The 21388-nt window shown below is 35.7% G+C and overlaps 1 protein-coding gene across 1 annotated transcript in view; it reads right to left on the reverse strand.

The window, feature by feature from the left end:
• Adgrb3 (adhesion G protein-coupled receptor B3) overlaps window positions 1–21388 on the reverse strand; it is a 671006-nt gene that overhangs the window by 331842 nt on the left and 317776 nt on the right. Inside the window, exon 10 of the mRNA XM_026391342.2 lies at window positions 14354–14548. Coding sequence (XP_026247127.1) covers window positions 14354–14548 — 195 coding nt within the window. The remainder of the gene's footprint in view (window positions 1–14353; window positions 14549–21388) is intronic.

Raw genomic sequence — 21388 nt, forward strand, 5'->3', positions numbered from 1 at the left:
CCCTCTAAGATCTGGTACAAGACAGGGATGCCCTCTCTCACCACTTCTGTTCAACATAGTCCTCGAAACACTGGCCAGAGCAATTAGACAGACGAAAGAAATTAAAGGCATAAAAATAGGAAAAGAAGAACTTAAATTATCATTATTTGCAGATGATATGATTCTATACCTAGCAGACCCAAAAGGGTCTACAAAGAAGCTATTAGAGCTAATAAATGAATTCAGCAAAGTGGCAGGATATAAGATCAACATGCATAAATCAAAGGCATTCCTGTATATCAGGGACAAACCCTCTGAAACGGAAATGAGGACAACTACTCCATTCACAATATCCCCCCAAAAAATAAAATACTTGGGAATCAACCTAACAAAAGAGGTGAAAGATTTATACAATGAAAATTACAGAACCCTAAAGAAAGATATAGAAGAAGACCTTAGAAGATGGAAAAATATACCCTGCTCATGGATAGGCAGAACTAACATCATCAAAATGGCGATATTACCAAAAGTTCTCTATAAGTTCAATGCAATGCCAATCAAAATCCCAACAGCATTTCTTGTAGAAATAGATAAAAGAATCATGAAATTCATATGGAATAATAAAAGACCCAGAATAGCAAAAACAATACTAAGCAGGAAGTGTGAATCAGGCAGTATAGCGATACCAGACTTCAAACTATACTATAGAGCAATAGTAACAAAAACAGCATGGTACTGGTACCAAAACAGGCGGGTGGACCAATGGTACAGAATAGAGGACACAGTAACCAATCCACAAAACTACCACTATCTTATATTTGATAAAGGGGCTAAAAGCATGCAATGGAGGAAGGATAGCATCTTCAACAAATGGTGCTGGGAAAACTGGAAATCCATCTGCATCAAAATGAATCTGAATCCCTATCTCTCGCCATGCACAAAAGTTAACTCAAAATGGATCAAGGAGCTTGATATTAAATCAGAGACACGGCATCTGATAGAAGAAAAAGTTGGCTATGATCTACATACTGTGGGATCAGGCTCCAAATTCCTCAATAGGACACCCATAGCACAAGAGTTAACAACTAGAATCAACAAATGGGACTTACTCAAACTAAAAAGTTTTTTCTCAGCAAAAGAAACAATAAGAGAGATAAACAGGGAGCCTACATCCTGGGAACAAATCTTTACTCCACACACTTCAGATAGAGCCCTAATAACCAGAATATATAAAGAACTCAAAAAATTAGACAATAAGATAACAAATAACCCAATCAATAAATGGGCAAAGGACCTGAACAGACACTTCTCAGAGGAGGACATACAATCAATCAATAAGTACATGAAAAAATGCTCACCATCGCTAGCAGTCAGAGAAATGCAAATCAAAACCACCCTAAGATACCATCTCACTCCAGTAAGATTGGCAGCCATTAGGAAGTCAAACAACAATAAGTGCTGGAGAGGATGCGGGGAAAAGGGCACTCTTGTTCATTGCTGGTGGGACTGCAAATTGGTGCAGCCAATTTGGAAAGCAGTATGGAGATTTCTTGGAAAGCTGGGAATGGAACCACCATTTGACCCAGCTATTCCCCTTCTCGGTCTATTCCCCAAAGACCTAATAAGAGCATGCTACAGGGACACTGCTACATCGATGTTCATAGCAGCACAATTCACGATAGCAAGATTGTGGAATCAGTCTAGATGCCCTTCAATAGATGAATAGATAAAAAAAATGTGGCATTTATACACAATGGAGTATTACTCTGCATTAAAAAATGACAAAATCATAGAATTTGGAGGGAAATGGATGGCATTAGAGCAGATTATGCTAAGTGAAGCCAGTCAATCTTTAAAAAACAAATACCAAATGACTCCTTTGATATAAGGGGAGGAAACAAGGACAGGGTAGGGACGAAGAGCTTGAGACGAAGATTTACATTAACAGGGTTGAGAGGTGGGAGGGAAAGGAAGTGAGAAGGGAAATCGCATGGTAATGGAAGGCGATCCTCAGGGTTATACAAAATGACATATAAGAGGAAAGGAGGGGTAAGACAAGATAATACAAATGGAAGAAATGATTTACTGTAGAAGGGGTAGAGAGAGAAAAGGGGAGGGGAGGGGAAGGGAGGGAAGGGGAGGGGGGATAGTAGAGAATAGGACAGACAGCAGAATACATCAGACACTAGAAAGGCAATATGTCAATCAATGGAAGGGTAACTGATGTGATACAGCAATCTGTATACGGGGTAAAATTGGGAGTTCATAACCCACTTGAATCAAACTGTGAAATATGATGTATTAAGAACTATGTAATGTTTTGAATGACCAACAATAAAAAAAAATAAAAAAAAATAAAAAATAAAAATACCAAAGGGAAAAAAAAAAGAGTGAACAAGATATGTGAGGGTTCCTGTCTCATGGAACTTACACTCTAGTGGGTGAAGAAAGGCAGTAAGTCAATAAATTTTAAAGGATGATATCAAGACTGGTGATGTAACTCAGTGGTAGCACTTAGCATGTACACCCTGGGTTCAGTCCTCAGTATCTCCCTGCCCACTCCCATGATTTCAGATAGTGATTGCAATGCTTTGAATATGTCCCCTCCAAAACGTAGATGCTGCCAATATGATGGCGATTCAGCCCTCTTTCCCTTGTAAATGGGATAAAGACCCATTTTTATAAAGATTTTTCTGGCAATATTTGGCTAGCTTGCCCTTCTGCCTCCTTTCATTGGAGGACACAACATTCTTCCGTCCAGAAGATACAATAACAAGGTGTCTTCCCAGAGTTAGTGAGTAGTCCTCACCAGACTGATGTTGTACCTCGATCCTGGACTTAGCCTCTAGAACTGTGGGAAAACAGTTCTGTTTTCTGTACCAATACCAGGTATTCTGTTATGATATTAGAAATGGACTAATAGGATGATTTAAAACTATAATAGGTTACAGGAATGGAGAGATTAGGTCAGGGCAGGCTGCGTGTGTGAGAGAGAGTGGGAAGGGAAGGGAGAGAGAAACACTTTTGCTTGGATAATCATCAGGAAAGACCTTTCTGAGGTGACCCTTGAGCTGATACCAGAATGATGAGAGGGAGACAGACATTGGAAAACCTGAGGGAGAGAATTCCTGAAAATATTGGAAAGAGGAAGTACAAATTCCCTGGATAAAGGACAGTCTAGACAAGAGAAGAAGAAAGAAAGAAAATACAGGTGGAGTGGTCTTGAAAGGAAGATAATTGGGACAAAGGGAGAAGAATATTCACACAGGATAAAAAAAAGATAGAAGCCAGATAAAGTGAGGCCTTGATCCCACAGTTGGTTATGTGACAAATTTAGTTAAAAATGGAATTTTGGCTTCAGGGTAAAAACTAAAGTGTAAGATAGTAAAAGAGAAAACACGGAGGTTAGAGAGAAGTCTTCAATTACTGAGGCCAGAGATGATGGTAGCTTGGCTTAGGGAAACAGCATGATATGATGACAGTCTGCACAGGTGGGAAAGTACAGACCCCAAGGTCAATCTCTGGTCCCTAGATTATGTCATTTAGGATGATGATGCAATTAAGCATGCTGAATCCCACCTATGAAAAGGCAGCGAGCGCTGGAAAAAGAAAGCGAGCTTAGATTTGTTCAAGTTGAGTATGAGAACTCTACAATATAGCTAATAGAAAATAGTCTAGTTTAACTACCATCTACATTTCAAAAGACAAAAATTTGTGAATCATTAATCCTAGTTGAAAACTGGAGACTTTTGGGATAAATAAAACTGAGATGATCCGTAGTAGAGTTGAATGGGTGAAGTCCTTGGAGACTAACTGGATTGGAAGAGTAAAAATCAAGACGGATAAGGAAAGAAGAGGAGGAGGAGTGACAGGTGACAAAATAAAGTAAGTTTGGAAAGAAGAGGCTCCAGGAGTGAGATTAATTTAGAGACCAACAGGTACAAATCCAAGCACAGTTCAAGATATAGTAGGTCTCCCTTTTTGTCTTGCACTTGGCAGACAACAATTGACTGTGTAATATGTAAAACCATGAGCACACCCACATTACAGACTAATGTGTGGATGGCAGCTTACATGTGATCAGACTGTGATTCTACTTCTAAGTCTCCTATTCAAGAAAGTATACAGAAATGAAATTGAGTCGAAGCAACATTACTGTACAAATCATGTTTAGTTTGTCCAATGTGTTTGGTTTTTAATTTTTTTTTTGTAACAGGAAATAGGCAAAATAACTTACAATTGATCTGGAGAAAGGATTATACCTACTATGGATTAATACTTTTACCCAGAAATCTATCCAAGCTGTACATGCATTCACCATTGGCAATTAGAAGCTATTAAGGATTCAGGAAGGCAGCAGATTTTCATTCAGGATGCTCTCCCTAGTGGGTTTCAGGGGCCAAGACCAATGAGGATATGATTCAGAGACAAGATACTGAGCCACTGGGAAGTCAGCAGAAAAAAGGCAGGGCTCTTTGGAAGGACTAGATTATTAAGCTGAGTGGTGGGATCCACAGCAGATGGGATGACCAGACTTGAGAGCTATGGTCACAGGGATCCTGAGAAAGGAAGGACTGTCCTAGGATCCTGAGAAAGGCAGAACTGTCCTAGCTTGATGACTGCGATCCACTAGACCCAGAGTAATGTGAGAGCAGATTGTTGAAACAAACATCTCCCAAGATGCAATAGTTAAGGGGGAGGGGGAAACAACCTTTAATGATACCTTTTGCTTTTTCTTCCTTTTCTTCTTTTTTTAGTCACAATCTCGCAGAAGCCCTGACTTGTTTTGAAAACTTCATAAGAATACCACTCCAGGAATCACTGGCTGTATTTCTTTAACCAATCCTGCTCTGCCATGATGTAAGACAGTTTGCCTCATAGAGTTTCTGAATAGCTGGATGGGCAATGTTTTATAAAATGATACCAATCCATGTTAAATTTCAGATGAAGAACTCCAGAAAGAGGTAGCAGAGTGAGTCAGCTGGGAGACTGGATGAGGTTAAGGGAAAGAAGAAAACATTCAATCTCCAGTCCTCTGGTGAATGAGTTCAGCACTCATTCAAAAAAGAAGGGTAAAAGGCGATACTAACAGGGTTAAGTATACTGTATGATTATTCCCCCAGAGGCAGTCTGGCAGAGGAACCAATGTTATAAGAACATCACAACTAAATGTGGCAAAGAATTATCAAATCCAGACAGAAGATGCTTTTTTTTTTTTTTTTCTTTTTTTGTCCTGCGAGGAACCAAACCCAGGGCCTTGCACATACTAAACAAGCACTCTAACACTGAGCTACATATCTAGCTCTTTTAAAATTATATTTTGAGACAGAGTCTTGCTAAGTTGCCCAGGCTGGCCTTGAACTTGTAATCCTTCTGCCTCAGTCTCCCCAGTGGCTGGGATTCCAGGCAGATTCCACTGAGCTTGCCCCTGAGGGACGCTTCCTAAGAGAGGAATTAGTTGAGGACCAGTAACTCAAGTTTGGGCAAGGCTGACTGGTACACCTGAGGGTCACCACGTGAAGGAACCAAGCACACATCACAGGTTTAGACACTGAAGGAGGCAGGCATTGCAGGCCTGTCCTAGGAGAAAATGCTAGGCACACACCTCTTTAATACAAGGAATTCTCAGTTACTCAAGATTCCTTGTTATGGGCTGAATTGTATTCCCCCTCCAACCCTCACTCCCATACAAAATAACTATATGTTGAAGCCCTAACATGCAGCACTTCACATTAACTTTATTTGGAGTTAGGGCCATTAAAGAGGAAATTAAATTAAAAAGAGGGTATGAGGGAGGGATATAATTCAATCTGCCTGGTGTCCAGAAGAGGAGATTAGAACACACAGAGACACCAGGAATATATGTGCACAGAGCAGGGAAAAGCACATATAAAAACTCAAAGACAAGCTTGTCATCAATGAGGCAAAGAAAAAGAAAAAAAAAAAAACAAATCTGCTGACTACTGATCTTTGATTTCTAGCCTCCAAAGGGTAAGATAAATTTCTTTCATTTAAGTCACCTAGCTTGTGTCTTTATTATGGCAGTCCTATCAAATTAATATATTTTCAATGATAATTTATAAAAGAAAAGTCTTTGATAACAAGTGGAGATCACAATGACAACCCATCTGTGTATTTTTCTTGTGTAAATCTCAATATTTGCTTGATTCTGAGGGCAATGGGAGATCCTAAAAGTGTAAAAATACGTAATACAAATTTTGGGTTTTTTTGTTTGAGTGCAGTCAAAATAACATAACTAGTTGATTGCACTATATATATAATTATATGTAATTTATATATATATAAAATATATATTTATATATAATATATTTATATAATTTTTTGTGAATTGAATAATTCAGATGTGCTATACCACTGAGCTACCTTTTTACATTTAAAAAAAATTTAAGACAACTTAAAAAATTAAGTTGCTGAAGCTGGTCACTGAAATTATACGTGTGCACTACCATGCCTGGGTCTACATAATACATGTTCTTAAAAATTCCTTTCCTTCCTTCTTCCTGTATGATCTCTGTGCACAATTTTGTGTTTTCTTATGAAGCTCATTAGCTCCAGTCAGCCAGAAGCCATCTTCTAAATTTTGTTTATGGCAGGATTCAATCATGTTGATTTGTGGAGCAAAACTTGTTGCTTAATATTTCATCCATTTAAGGAAGTTGTTTAGTGTTGAGTGTCTTATTTTCATGTTTAGATTAAGGTTAAAGTTTAAATACTACTTAGAAGGAGATGATAATTATACAAGACTCTACCACAGAGAAATATACAGACTCCTCTGTTAATCATTGAAAACAGCAGACATTTAAAATGTGGGGTGCTTGTCAACTAAGGTTCTGGACTCAACTTAGTTTTCACTGAGCCAAGAACCCAATGATTGATTTACACGCTCTCCTCATTAATTTGCCCTCCAACTCTAAAATGGCCCTGTAGCATCATCCCTGAAGACTAAATGCTTCTTCTCTCTTTCCATTTTCCCTTGACATATTCCTTGCTCTTTTCCCTAACAAGTAAAGAATAAGCAATGCCTATAATTTCTTAGCTGGTGTTATGAGAAACATCTGACCTTCCTTTCTTGCCAGGAAAGCTTCAAATACACACCTGCAATGGCAGTAGCTACCTGTGGTCCAGAGACTTTAAGTTTTCACTCCATCAGTCTCAACTTATTGGATGATAGGCAGTAGCAAAATTTCTGGATCTCTACTATGTGTCAGATACTGTGTATTTCATATAGATAATTGAACGCTTATATCAACCCTATAAGGTAAGTACTATTATCCCAAATTATGGAAGAGAAATTTGAAGCACATAGTAACTTGTCTAGGGTCACAGAGCTAACAAACTCCAAAGCCACATTCTGAAGTTCAAAATTCTGTATTTAGAGTAAGCACTCAATTGTCATACCCTACAACCTTCCTTATCAACCTGACACATGTTTGAGAAAATAATAAACCTTTCTGCTTGCACAATGCTTTCTAAACACAGGCTCTCATGACATCACATTGTATCTTGAATGTTGCAGTTGAATTATTATTACAAACCAGAAGAACTCCTTACAGATCTTATTTAGTTAAGAAAATTGGAGACCTCCACAGTTAAGACTTATCATTATGTTACAGTATTCTATTGTTCTGGTTTGATGTGAAGTGTCCCCCAAAAGCTCATGTGTGTGACAATGCAAGAAGGATTAGAGGGGAAATGATTGAGTTATGATAATCTTAACTAATCAGTGAATTAATCTGATGGGATTAACTGGGTGGTAACTGAAGGCAGATATAGTATGGTTGGAGGAGATGGGTCCCTGGGGGCACACCTTTAATGTATACTTGTATCTGGAGAGTATTGGGGGTATATATTTTTTCTTTGTTTCCTGATCATCATGTGAGCCAATTTCCTCTGCCACATTCTTCTACCATAATGTTCTTCCTCACCTCAAGCTCTGAGGAATGGAGCCAGCTGTCTATGACCAAGGCTTCTTAAACTGTGAGCCCTCAAAGAAACTTCTCCTCTCCTAAAATTGCATATTTGAGTCACAGTAGTGAAAAAACTGACTGGAACATATATTATCATATTAATAGTTACTTTCACATATACAATCCGCTCTTTCATATGCAAAAGGTAAAAACATTTGGTACTAAACTCACAGAAGAAATATTACTCTATGGTCCTAACCAAGTGACCTAAGCTACGGATGGTCATTTTAGGAATGATCCATGTGATCCATGTGACAGCAATATGTGCTATGTCATGAAATGTCTTAAGATAGAAGATGCTTGACTTCACTAAAATCACTATTTTGCTTTTAATTGATTTCCTTGATCACCCAACACTGACATATTTCTTTGTAATACAATTGGCACTTTAAAAAGAAATTGGAAAACTGAGGTTAGAGCTTCCTATTTAATTTCAACCACTGTAAAAAAAAAAAATTCTCAAATCTAGGAAATGTGTCAAATAAACAAGGGTCTTCCAACGTTGAGTACTGACCATTAATAGGTCATGATTAATTTTTCTTAATAAATAGAAAAGAATGGAAAGTACCAGAATGTGTTACGCATAAAATGGTAAATATTATTTTTGTAAAACTCTCTTCAATTATATACTGATGTAAACTTTGTGTTTTAGAGTGGGTCACAGTAAAAAGATAAAATAAAACTTTACAGTATTTTACAATACTGAGTGAGACTAACATAAGTGTTCTAGAAGAACAGAAAAATGCCTAAGTGGAGACTGGTCTTTGCATTCACATAAGTACGCTGTGGGTCTCTGTGGATATTGCTATATTTAAGTTCTTCCCCAAATTTTCTTTATCTCCCAAGTGCAAACTGTCTCAGGGCCTACCTTTCATTCCATTAGGAGATCTGTCTTCCCTGCCCCCGTGACCCTGAGATTGCTTCCTTCCCACACCTCTAAACCACCTTCATTGTATCCTCCACAGGCTTACTCCCCCTCCCTACCATGCACATGCTGTTCCTTATCAGGCTAATCTGTATTACCAACCTCTGCAGAGTATCCTTCAAAAAATAAATTTATGTTTAGTAATACTTAGTAACCTTGTTTATGGAGAATCAAGTCTCTCCGTCTCTCCTGTCTCTCTGAATTAGACATTTAGAGCAGTTTTAAAAATTTTATCTTTTTTTTTTTTTTGGTGTAAGCATGTGATATTCCCAAACATTATTATATTTCTTTTGTTAACTGAAGAATTATTTCAACAAATATTTGAGGGTCTGCTCTGCTTCAAGTATCAGACTAGGCCCTAGGGATGTAATCATCTCTCAATAAATTTAAAATTTACTGCTGAGGGCAGACTTGGAAATAGTCATTACAATGCTGTGTGTGAGTGCTCTAGTGGGGATGTATATAAGGTTTCAAAAGGCCAGAAGAGTAGGGAAAATCCAGTTCTGCCTAAATTTGGGGAGAAGACTTTTGAAAAAAAATTTATATTTGATTCAAATCTTAAAAGAACATATGTAAAATTGGAAAAGGGAAGGATACGACACTTAGAGAACTCATATGAGTTCTGGAAGATGTGATAAAGTGTAGGTTAGGAAAGGAATATGCCTGAAGGGAAAAGATTTTTGCAAGATGGTATACCAGATACCAAGTTGTATAATTATGGTTTATCATTCTTAGATACATAGCTTTTTTTTTTCAACATCTTATAAATTATAAATTAGAATGGGACTTAAAATGAAAGGCAGCTTAGTATATTGTAACATATATAGAGCACCTTTTCTGACTTAGAAGTGAAATGATGGTGTATATTAGAGATGATATTGTCCAGATCAGGATGAAACAGTTTCACAGTAATATCCAAAGATGGATACCTTCCAGTAAAAAGAAAAAAGACTTAATGTGGAGCTTCATTTTATGACCCAGTGCCTGACCAGGAAGGGTGCAGATGCTAAGTATCCCATGAAAATCTTTTCTTGGAGAGCTGGTGAGTGGCCTGTGTAGGGTATTATTAATGTCAGAAATTATTTCTGTTGTTTTGCTTTGCTGATTCTCTCTTTTTATTGTTCTAATTCAGGTTTCTGACATTAAAAAAAATAGGTATCATGCATATGTTTTGATGCTGGGCATAACCTTAATGTGTAATAGCCGCCAAAGAGCTAAATGGTTACCTGAAGACAGAGTACCAAATGAAGGCAAACTTCCCTGCTTTGTAGTTAGGCCCTGTTGCTTATTGAAATAATTGTGCACATTTTAATAGAATTTGGTGTTGATTTAGCAAAGTGTAAAGGGATTCAGCCTTGCGTTTCTCCATAAAATGATAGGCAATTATATTTTGAACTTCTGAGAATTTACACTGTAATGGTTTTAAGTCCTAATTATCTTCATTTGATAAGGCAAAGCTGTATACTTTTCTGGTATAAAATTATATGAGTTATATATTTTTCTTCCTCCTGTTTTTGGTTGTCAATGGTAACAAATTATTGTTCATAAATAATAAAATTTAGGGCACTTATTCTAAGAACTTGAAGTTTCAGTGGCTCATGTAATTATAATGCTGTTTCTCAGTACTGTGAATAATTGGGAACATTTAACTTCATAATTTTATGGATTCTTTAAGCTGAAACATATTTTGGTTTATGAAGTGTCAAGCCACAACTAATAAAGTAAAATTTTTAAAAAGAAAAGACAAAAGAAAACCTTACTAACATAAAATAAACAGATTGAGTTTACATGGGGAAATACAATAATCATTTATAAACTTTAAAAATTTAAGGGTAAACATATAGTTCTATATTTTTTAAATGATTTTTTTTTTCTGTCCTGGACTATGATTATTGAGCAAGTCTAGATGACATAAAAATGAAAATGCCTTAGTGATTTTTAGCAATTCTACTAAATGAAATTTTCCATGGATACATTTTCTTCAAAGACCAAACCAAGACAGAACAAAACAAAAGCCCTCCCAAATCTTGTCTTTTTGGAAATAATATTGGTAATTACAAAAGTCATCTGAACAAAGAGAAGAGCTTCATGTGTTGAGAGGAATCATGCCAGTTCTCATCTTCTTAAGTCATAATGTTATCATAGCCACCTTAAAGCCTTTAATTTTGTCCGAGGCCTTCACAGTTTAATTTATTTGATTTCTAATAAAAATATATTCATAGACATAGATATGTGTGTGCTTGTGTGTATAATGCAGGTTCTGATTCTCTTTCATTAACATACCAAATAAATTTTTTGAAGCCAGCATATTAACCATTTATATAAAATGCTCAGCATATAACCACATTTAAAAGAATGTATTCTTTTTACATAGTTTTACATAATTTATTTGTTATTCTTGCTCATCATTTGCTACTGAGGGACAAAATATGAAAACTGCTCAATGATAACTATTTGATTATTTGTTCTTATTAGTTTTACTGTTGATTAATTTAACCAACTTTTTGTTTCTTCATTTGTTTTTTAATGCCTTCTCTAGTCAAGATTTGATTCTAAATCTTATTTGGGGTAGGAGACTGGAGCTTGGCTAGGGTCCAAAGGTGGATCAGGAAAATTTCTCCTTTTTCAAAAAATTTGTAGCAAGTGCTAATAATTTAAGATATAATGAGATGCAGGAGAAAAAGTGTCTTTGGCATTCAGAGGCCCAGAATACTTTGGAAGGTTGAGACAGACGAAGCCTGTCTGAAAACACAAAGGGAGCAAAGACTCAGAGCCAAGAATTTGAAGTGCATTCAGGAAGGAGGAAGGGTTAATTTGGCTCAAGTATATAAACTGTAAAGAGGAAGAGCAATCTAGGCAAGAGGCTGGAGACATAGGTAATCTACATACTGCACAGTGTACTAGAAGCCAACATAAAGATTTTGGGATGTCATCAAGGGGTACTTGAGAATCCCCTGAAGATTTCTTAGATGTTTCTTAGTTGTCCCAGGACAACTAACAGGAAGGTAGTGTGTAACATGGATAGGAATCAAGGTAAATATGTGAGAGGATATAGTGGAGGCTGAGCTCATTAGAGGCTGGTTAGGATAACAGCAGTGGGAAGACTGAGGAAAGAATAGATGGAAGAAGCATTGTGCTGGTAGACCCAACAGTAAAGAAAGGAAAGGCAAAAATGAAGATGACATTACAAGTCTAGGCTAGGAGTGCAAATTCCATAAAGTAAAGTAAGAAATGCAAGAAAATTTGGAGTTCAAGATGAATTTATATCACTTGAAGCCTGGGGTGCTTGCCAATCGGAAATGTTCAGAACCTTCACAAATGGCAAGTTGAGGTTTATGTAAAGTACATGGAATGTTGAAGATGGCCACAAACCAGAGTTTATAATAATGCAAAGATGACAAAGTATACATGTATCCATTTATATTGAATTCTGGAAAGTAAAATAATAGAGGTAAGCGTTCTCTGGGATTTCAGAGAAAGGAAACACTGTTTTTTTAGACAGAGTTAGGGATTTGGTGGTCTGGTGATGGAAAAGATGTGACAGAGTTGAGCTGAGAGAAGAAAGAATACCATAAAAGGATGGTATTCCAGGTGGCTGAAAATATACCAGCAAAATCAATAGAATAGAAAAATTACATCTCACTTGTAAGGGAATTAGGAAGATACCAATGAGTTCTGGACTTTGTATATATGTGGAGGACTGAAGAGAGCATAGGTAGAAATGAAGGAACCTGTTTCTGACTAGAAAAAAATGGCCACAAAATAATCAGCCAAATTGTTTCATTTAAGTCAAACCAGCTAGTGTTTTAGACTAAGCAATTAGTTAAACTAATTGTTCGTTGACTCATGTATTTCAATGAGTATCTCAAAATACATTGTGAACATAACCTGATAACCTTAGTTTCTTCAAATTACTACATAAAATCTGAGAACTCAATTATTTTGAGAGTTAGAGATTATTTAGTACAATATTCTGCCGGATGTTTCAACTGTGAATATAGTGTCTCAGAGCCTGTGTATTTTTGTTTTGTTTTGTTTTGTTTTAAGTTAAAAGTTGTATCTTGTGTCAAGGACTTCAAATGTTAGGTTTTAATGTCAATGCTAATATAATTATTTCAGAACTGCAGGGAATAGCTGTATATGACTTTTATTAACTTGTTAATATTAAAAATTATTTCATTCTTTGTATAAAACATCATCTTTAAAATGACTAAATGAAGTCAGTCTTCTACTCAAATCAATTCCACCCTTCCTGACAGAATTTTATGAATATAATTTAAAAAGTGAACACTGATGATATAATCTATGAATGCAGCACCAATAATTCTCACAGGAGATATTCTCAGTTGCATGTGCATCAAATTTTAGTACATAAATCAAGGCAGCAATATTATTTGTAAATAACTCCATGATTCCAAAAAACCCTTCTTTTTCTCTTTCACTCAAGATTTAATTAAATCCAAAACCAAAACAAGCAGACAAAACAAACAAACAACAACAACAAAACAAACAAAAAATCCAAAAAAAAAAAAAAAAGAGCAAACAAAAACCAAAGATGTATTTAAAAAGTGAATCGCAAACAAAACTCCCAAATGAAGAAAACAATACCTGATCTGGGAGTTTTGCCAATCCTTTATTTTAATCAACTTTTTACAGAGATAATAGGAAGAATATTGAGCTGGAAATGCAGAAATCAACTCAACATTCTTGGCACGAATACATTTTAGACTATAGCACAAAAAAGAGTTAATCTGAAATGCCAACTGAGGTTGCATTAAATATGCTATTATTTTGCCATTCAACAAGCTTTGTTTCATTGGCAAAGGCAACACTAAAACTGGTTGAATACTTAAACACTATTATGGAAATAAATGATGTTGCTCTAAAAGTCTTCCATGGCAAGAAAAAAAAAATGCTGTAAATTTCTTATTTTCCTATCCAGAACAATTTTCTATCTGCCTTATATTTTCTGGCAATGATTCCACAAAATTAAATACGGTTCTCCCTCTTCTAATAGCAAACCCCCAAACAAACCTTAAACTGTGTCTTCTTTGCATGTTACAGTTAATGTGCTTTCATTATACTTAATGTACTTTTAATAGTCTCCTATGGCAAGATGTTGATATTAAATGTGGGAATAAAATATCCGTGATACTACCTTGAATTTGCTGTAATGCCTTTTATCTGAGGGCTCAAAGCACTCCACACTCATTCTCATTCAGTATCTCCTTGAGGTGTAATATGTGCACTTTATGGTTGAGGACTCTGAGGTGCAGAATGAGGAAAGGAATTGAGGTCATTTCCAGAGTTCACACTAAGCGCAGCCTGGATATTTCCCTGCAGGGGTGAGCATTCTCTCCCTGCAGTCCAGGCTACTACCAGGTGGCTACACTGGCTTTTGGGTGCTAAAAATTGATTGCATCTTATCTGGTCCTTTCCTTCATGGGATTGTTTCTCTTACCTGGACACCATCAGATGCAGGGATGTAACTTGCCCTTTTAAATGTGTCTGTAACATTTCTGAGGATTTCCACAGACATCAGAAGGTCTCCTGCATAAAAATTTTTCCTCTGAGTTAAATCCAACAGTGTCTTCGTTACCTGGGACATTCCATCACCTGCCAGAGTTCGCTGCCCCTTAGCCAGATGCTCTTTAATCTGTGATGGTCAAAAGAACACAATCAACATCAGAATCTTCATTACTGTTTCTCTACAAATCTTCATTAAATAGCTATATTAAAAATTCACTGATCAAGTTTAAAATAACTTTGCAATACTTGGAAAGATACAAAAACCTTAAATTGTGTGTATCCCACATTCTAATAAGCATCCAGCATGGAAAAAAAAAAAAAGAGTATATACTTCTTGTCAAACCTAATAGACTTCCCATTTCTAGTTAAAAAATGCAATTTAATACCATTGGGAAAAATATGTATAAATTTAGGTTTTTGATTAGAGAAAAAAGTTAAACAATATACTTGCATGCATTAAACATGAGAGATTGTTTAGGGAGGTGTGACCAGAGATGAAGATTATAAATGCTTCAAAATTACCAGTTTTTGTGATCAATTTTAATAACTTTTGCCTTAAACACATCTTTATGTAGTAGCAAAGAGTTGTTGCAACACAATTTTAGCTTAAGAAAATGTCTCTAAATTTTAGAGGTTTACTATGACATGATTGAAAGTTAGATTGCTTTAGTTTTATTTATTTATTTATTTATTTTAAAACAACAACGGGTAAAAAAGAATAAGAAACTCTCATCTGGGTTCTCAGCAGTAGAAGGAACCATTAAGATGCAAAGCTTCAATTACTTTGATGGCTAGAAAAATGGCTGTCGATTCTCATGTTTGCCTATCTTACCGCTCAAGAAAAGAATCTTGCAGCACATAAGAATGAAAAGGTAAGAAAGGTGAAAAAAAATAACAAGGATCTGTTATACTTGTTAAATAAAGGTTAACCTCTATCTCACATTGCTAACTTTTTTATGAAATTAGCTTAAAAATCATGAAATAAGCAAGAATGAACACATCAGAGAAATACTAAAAAAAAAAGGTTAAAGTGTAATACGTGTCATCATAACTGTTTCAGTTTCTCATTAAGACACATGCCAACAAGTCATGGTAATCAATCTACACTAAATAAAAAGGTAGAAATTTCCTAAGAGTTACATTTTTAAAAAGTATTATCTTGATACTTTGGGTTTTTTTTAATTAACCTTGAAAATTCCCTAATAATATTTCAGTAAAATAAAAATCTTCATAGACCAGCATGGTGGTGCACATCTGTAATCCAAGAAGCTTAGGAGGCCGCGGCAGAAAGATCAAAAGTTCAAAACCAGCCTCAGCAACTTAGTAAGGACCTAAGCAACTTAGCAAGCTCCGGTCTCAAAATAAAATATAAAACCAGCTGTGGACGTGGCTCAGTGGTTAACTGCCTCAATCCCCAGTACAAAAAAATATATATATATATTCAGACACATTTTATATTTGTCTTGATATGCTAAAAACTAGAATGTATTTAGACAGTTTATTTTCCCATTTTCTTCTTTAATTTTTTTTTCTATCTCCCTTCAGTGGGAGAGAACAACCACAAGTAAAGGCCCCCATGAATGGCATGGCATTAGTGATCTAGACCCTCTCTTCAGACTCAAGGCCAATAGCTGTTGAATGACATTAACATATTTAATCATGATATAGACCCAGCATTCATCAATCAGGACACTGGCTGTCACAGAAGAATGTGACACAATGATATGTACAAGTAGCCTGAACTCCAGCTCCACTTCTGAACTGTTGATAACTATTTTCACTTTTCTGTTCAGGTCATGTATTACATGGCTTCATGTTTGCACTAGAAGTTCTACCTTCCTCCCTTTCATTATCTCCTGTTTAAAAACCATTGAGATTTAGTCTCGCTTTTGTCACTATCTTAGCAAAGTTAATAAATTGCTTCTCTCTGCTATCTCTTACCTTGTACACGTATGACCCTTATCACAGTGAACAATAATCATTTAACAATAGATCTTTCAGTCCCTACAGTCTTCCTACACTATGAGGGTAGGCTCACTGTCTTATTCACAACCTTATCATAGAACATAGAAACATATCATGGAACATAGTAAGAAGTAGTTAGGTTGAATTCAGTTTTTACGTGCTAACTGTACTTTTGTGGTGAAATGGAATGAGCTTTAGAACCAAGGGTTCCTGGGTTTGTATTTTAACTCAACAGCTTATTACTTATCTAATTGAATGCCTTGGAAACTCAGTTTACCATGTTTTCTGTAAGATTTGGAGAATACACCTATTTAATGAAATGTTTTAATATTTTCTTCATTTAAATGAACCCACACAACTGAAGGTGATTAGTAGGAGCTGCTGCACACAGGAACGCTTTTGGCCTCACCATGGTTTGAGTGCCTTACACGATTTACCCTGGAGACTTCTAGCACTTTGCACCTATCCCCATGCAGTCTAGTCATTATGGTTTTGTTGCTTTTTCTCCATCATAAAAAGTACATGCCTGTTTCAGGACTTTTGCATTTGCTTTTCCTTTTCATGTGGAATAGACGTCCATGGATATTCACATCCTTTCTGTCAATTTCTCAAACAAATCTTTTTTTTTAATATTTTTAGTTGAAGATTTGGACACAATGCTTTTATTTATTTTTATGTGATGCTGAGGATCAAACCCAGTGCCTCACATGTGCAAGGCAAGCACTCTACCACTAAGCTAATACCTCAGCCCCCTCAAAAGAATCTTACCTGAGTAAATATCTTAAATGGTATCCTTGTCACTTTCAATCACTTTATCCTACTTCATTGTGCTCAACCTGACCGGCTATATTTTGTCCATTTTGTTTATTACATTCCCAGCATTGAGAAGACTTCTTCAATATGTTTAATGAATGAATTGAAGGGATAGAAGAGTCAGCTGTCTTCTATGCAGTTGAGTAAGTTAGGTACACTTGGAAGTTGTCCTACCTCACTCCTGGACATAATACATAGCAAACGTTGGTACCAATAACAGGAGATAAATAAACTACCTTACTGAGAGAAAAAATGTAGCCTCTAGACTGAAAAGTATGTGGTTCAGTAGATAGTCTGTGGTTTGGAAGAAAATTCAGAAGAGAAATGAAGTCAACAGGGTCTAACTTGTAAAGTGTCATAAATTCAGTCTTCAGTCTTGCAATGGTGGTGTAAATCACAGCTGTGATGCTCAGAGCAGCAGAGGACTTAAACTGTTCCCCATGACTGCCAAGGTAAATAATGCCTGACTGCCTCAAATCAGCCTTTATTATTTTGTCAACCTACACTCATGCCTGTGAGAGATCTAACTTGTACAGATTTAATGTACGCTCCCCTCTAACAAAAGCATCACAATATTGATTTGATGCTTGAAGAACAAAACACTGAGTGAGACATGTTTTCTGTTTGCAGTAAGAATAGTTATAGAAGGCACTGAATGGCTCAACTCATCAGAGATAGGAAGCCAGTTTTTCATCTGGGTCAGCATCAAATCCAGCACAAATCAGTAATAAATCAGCGTCATTGCTGACTGACAGCTGCATAGCAGGCTTATGTGGTATAAGTTGTTCTCAATCCAGCTCTTAGCAAACAGGTGCTCAGATCCCAATACCAGCTCTCACAATTGGCACTAATCAGCATCCTTTTTGGCATTGTTAGTGAAAAGTACCCAGGAAAAAATTCCTTGTAGTATTTTTACACACTAGAACAAACTATTCATAGCATTCATCCAGGGTATAAAGAATGTTTGGATATGACAATTTCCAGCTAGAAGATATTCAGTTGAAAGAGTTAGTTTCCAGTTTTCGATCTTTCTTCCACAATACAAACATACTGCAGAAAGTTCTTACCTCCTGCCTATGCTTTTATTTCCTTTTTCTAGAATGACAAATCCAAGTTTACCTGCTAGATTTTTTTTCCTGGATTATGAAAAAGTTGGGTACAGACCGTTTCTCTATTTCAACCCATCTTCTCTCTGCTTTCCATCTCTCCTCCTTTATGTTTGTCTGTATATTTTAACTCTCTGGTTATCTCCATGATTTTCTTAATCCTATCCAAACTCTTCTTCATTCTCTCTCTCTCTCAAAAAATAGGCCTGATTTTATGTATCTTCTTTAATACCAACTTCTCATATTGTTACTTCATCTACTGTCTTCCCACTCGTTCTCTTCAAAAGGCACCTAAAACCTAGCAGTCCACAATATTCACCACTTCCCAAAGAAACCCCATGGATCTTGTCTTTGCTCCCTGACTCATTCTCTTCTATAATTTTAAACATTGTCCCCAAATCCTCTTGTTCAACTATTATCTTTCCTTCTCCTTCATGAATTCTATTCAGAAAACTGGCACTTTATCAACTCTATTTTCAAGCCTTATAGAAGTAATCTTGCTATGACTTCTATTGTTATATTGCTGGTGTTCTTATTCATTCTACTAAACCATAAACTCCTAAAGGGCCTGTCTTTTCATATTCATCTTTGGTTTAATGTAATCTCTAGTACATTGTCTACCACATGCATGAACAGGTTCAAAGTGTTTTCTAAACGAACTGAAACTGAAGATTTTCTTTTTCTTTCTCCAATTGCAATACTTAACTGTTGACAGGGCAAAAATAACAATTTATGATCATCCAAAATAAAGACATATGCAATAACTAGAAAAGTTTTATGTGATGTAATTGACTTTTCAAAGATATCCAATTACTATGAGTAGGCATTTTGAAAATTCTAAACATCAACATTTATAGTTGTATAATTTCTACCTTCAAAAAATAACAATACAAGTGATACACATTTACTGAGTGCCTGTTATATGACAAATATGGTATCATGTATTTTACATGAGATATGTGATTTGGGTTTTGACATGATCCTCACATGTACTACAGTTATTTAAGGATCTACAGATGAAGAGACTTATTTAAGTTAGCTCCATGCCCCAGGACTGTGTAGAGACAAACAGTGGTTGTATCAACAGTTGAGCTAAGGCAGTCTGATTCCATAGCCCATCTGCCTCACCATTCCATGCTTAATTCAGGTTTAATAAAATTTTTTGTTAGAAATTATTAAAGTGCTTAAATATTTAAAAATTATACTTATTTTAAGAGATATTAAATATTTTTCATAATAAGAAAAAAATATGTAAGAAACAAGTGACTTGAATAACCAGATTATTGAGGTATTGTCAAGTATCTGAGCAGCAGTCATTATTTTGGAATATAATGTATAATGTTCCCAAAACTACTTACCAATATCTATTTAAAGAGTATAAAAACCTTTGTAGGCAGTTTTATTCAAGAGGAATAAAATTCACTAAGGATATATTGAATTTCTCTTGAGTGATATTTAAAATTTTTTCTTAATTTTAGGAATTTAAAAATTTCCTAATTAGGTTGAAAAGGCTTTTATAATTTTAATATTTCCTTAAAAATTATAACTATCAGTGATTAATCCTACTCATATTCAAATACTCTCTGAGTATTTTTGCTCCAAAGGACAATCTTAAAAGTTTCTTTGTCATTCACATTTAATGCTGTTGACAAGATCAAAGGTGAAAGGGTAAAAATGAAATCTAAAAATAGATGCTTTTTATAGTTCTGGATTAATCCTCCTTGCTCTTTATATAGAGATAAGTGGTAAGGGTTACGGCTTAAAGAGTAGGTGTGTTTCTGAAATAACCTTATTCTTTCATTTTATGCCTCCCACTGCCAGCCACATTTGCCTCCATTGTGTAAATCCTAAAAAAAAAAAAAAAAAGGTTTATCATAGTTGCTTTGTGCAAATGACACACTTTAAACATCATATATTTATATATTATTTTCAACAGCAACTCCTACAGTCCATCTGTAAGGTATATTAAAGGTTCTCACAGTTTGAGTGGCTTCAATTAACAGATAATTACACATGGAGCTTCTTTTCATAAAGCAATAATCTAAATATATATTTTGATTCAGTTCACAATTCTGTCATTTTCTGAGACCAAAGTCATTCACTTGATAATGGCATTAAATTACTTACATATCTAACTTGAGTCTCCAGGAAAGACAGAAATTATCCTGTATGAGGAATACGATACACCCTTAGATCTAGTATGGATATTTCTTAATTTTTCCCTGTATTTGATGTAAAGAACTTGCTTCACCTTAGAGTTGCCCTAGGGCTAGGAGTTACATTTAAAAAGACAATTCTTTTTTTTTTTTTTTTTTTTAGAGAAAGAGAGAGAGAGGGAGAGGGAGGGAAGGAGGGAGAGAGAGAGAGAGGGAGGGAGGGAGAGAGAGAGAATTTTAATATTTATTTCTTAGTTTTTGGCAGACATAAAATCTTTATTTGTATGTGATGCTGAGGATGGAACCCAGGTTGCACGCATGCCAGGCGAGCGGGCTACCGCTTGAGCCACATCCCCAGCCCTAAAAAGACAATTCTTGTCTGTAGATAATATGATAAGGCAGATTTACCCCTATATTGTCCTGCATAAAGCATTTATGTATCAGTTATAGCCCAGGCTAATGGTTTGAATAGGATTTGTCCTAAGAGGCTTTATATATCCCACTTTCTTCTCCCAAGAACCTCTAAAGTGAGAGGAAGAATGGCATGAATTTGAGAATCACAAGTTACTGTTATGACAATAATTAGTCACAGAGAAAACTGAGTAGGCATACACTATTCAGGTTTCCCTGTGAAACCCTGAAATTTCCAAAGTAAAAATGAGACACAGTAAATTCATGTAACCAGTGGAATGTAGGAATAGCTTTAATTTAGTAGTTTTGGGCTAAAATAGGACAAAAGTACAATTCCTGAGGAAAGGACATATGTAGGTAAGATTGTTTTTCTGAACACCTAACAAAACCAGATGTTCTCATAAATATTTCCATTCATGGAATTTTCATGAATACAAACAACAATAAGTTTGGTGAGGATGTGGGGAAAAGGCACAATCATACATTGCTGGTGGGACTACAAATTGGTGCAACCAA

Source organism: Urocitellus parryii, chromosome 8, assembly GCF_045843805.1.
Source record: "Urocitellus parryii isolate mUroPar1 chromosome 8, mUroPar1.hap1, whole genome shotgun sequence".
NCBI classification, from domain to species: Eukaryota; Metazoa; Chordata; class Mammalia; order Rodentia; family Sciuridae; genus Urocitellus; species Urocitellus parryii.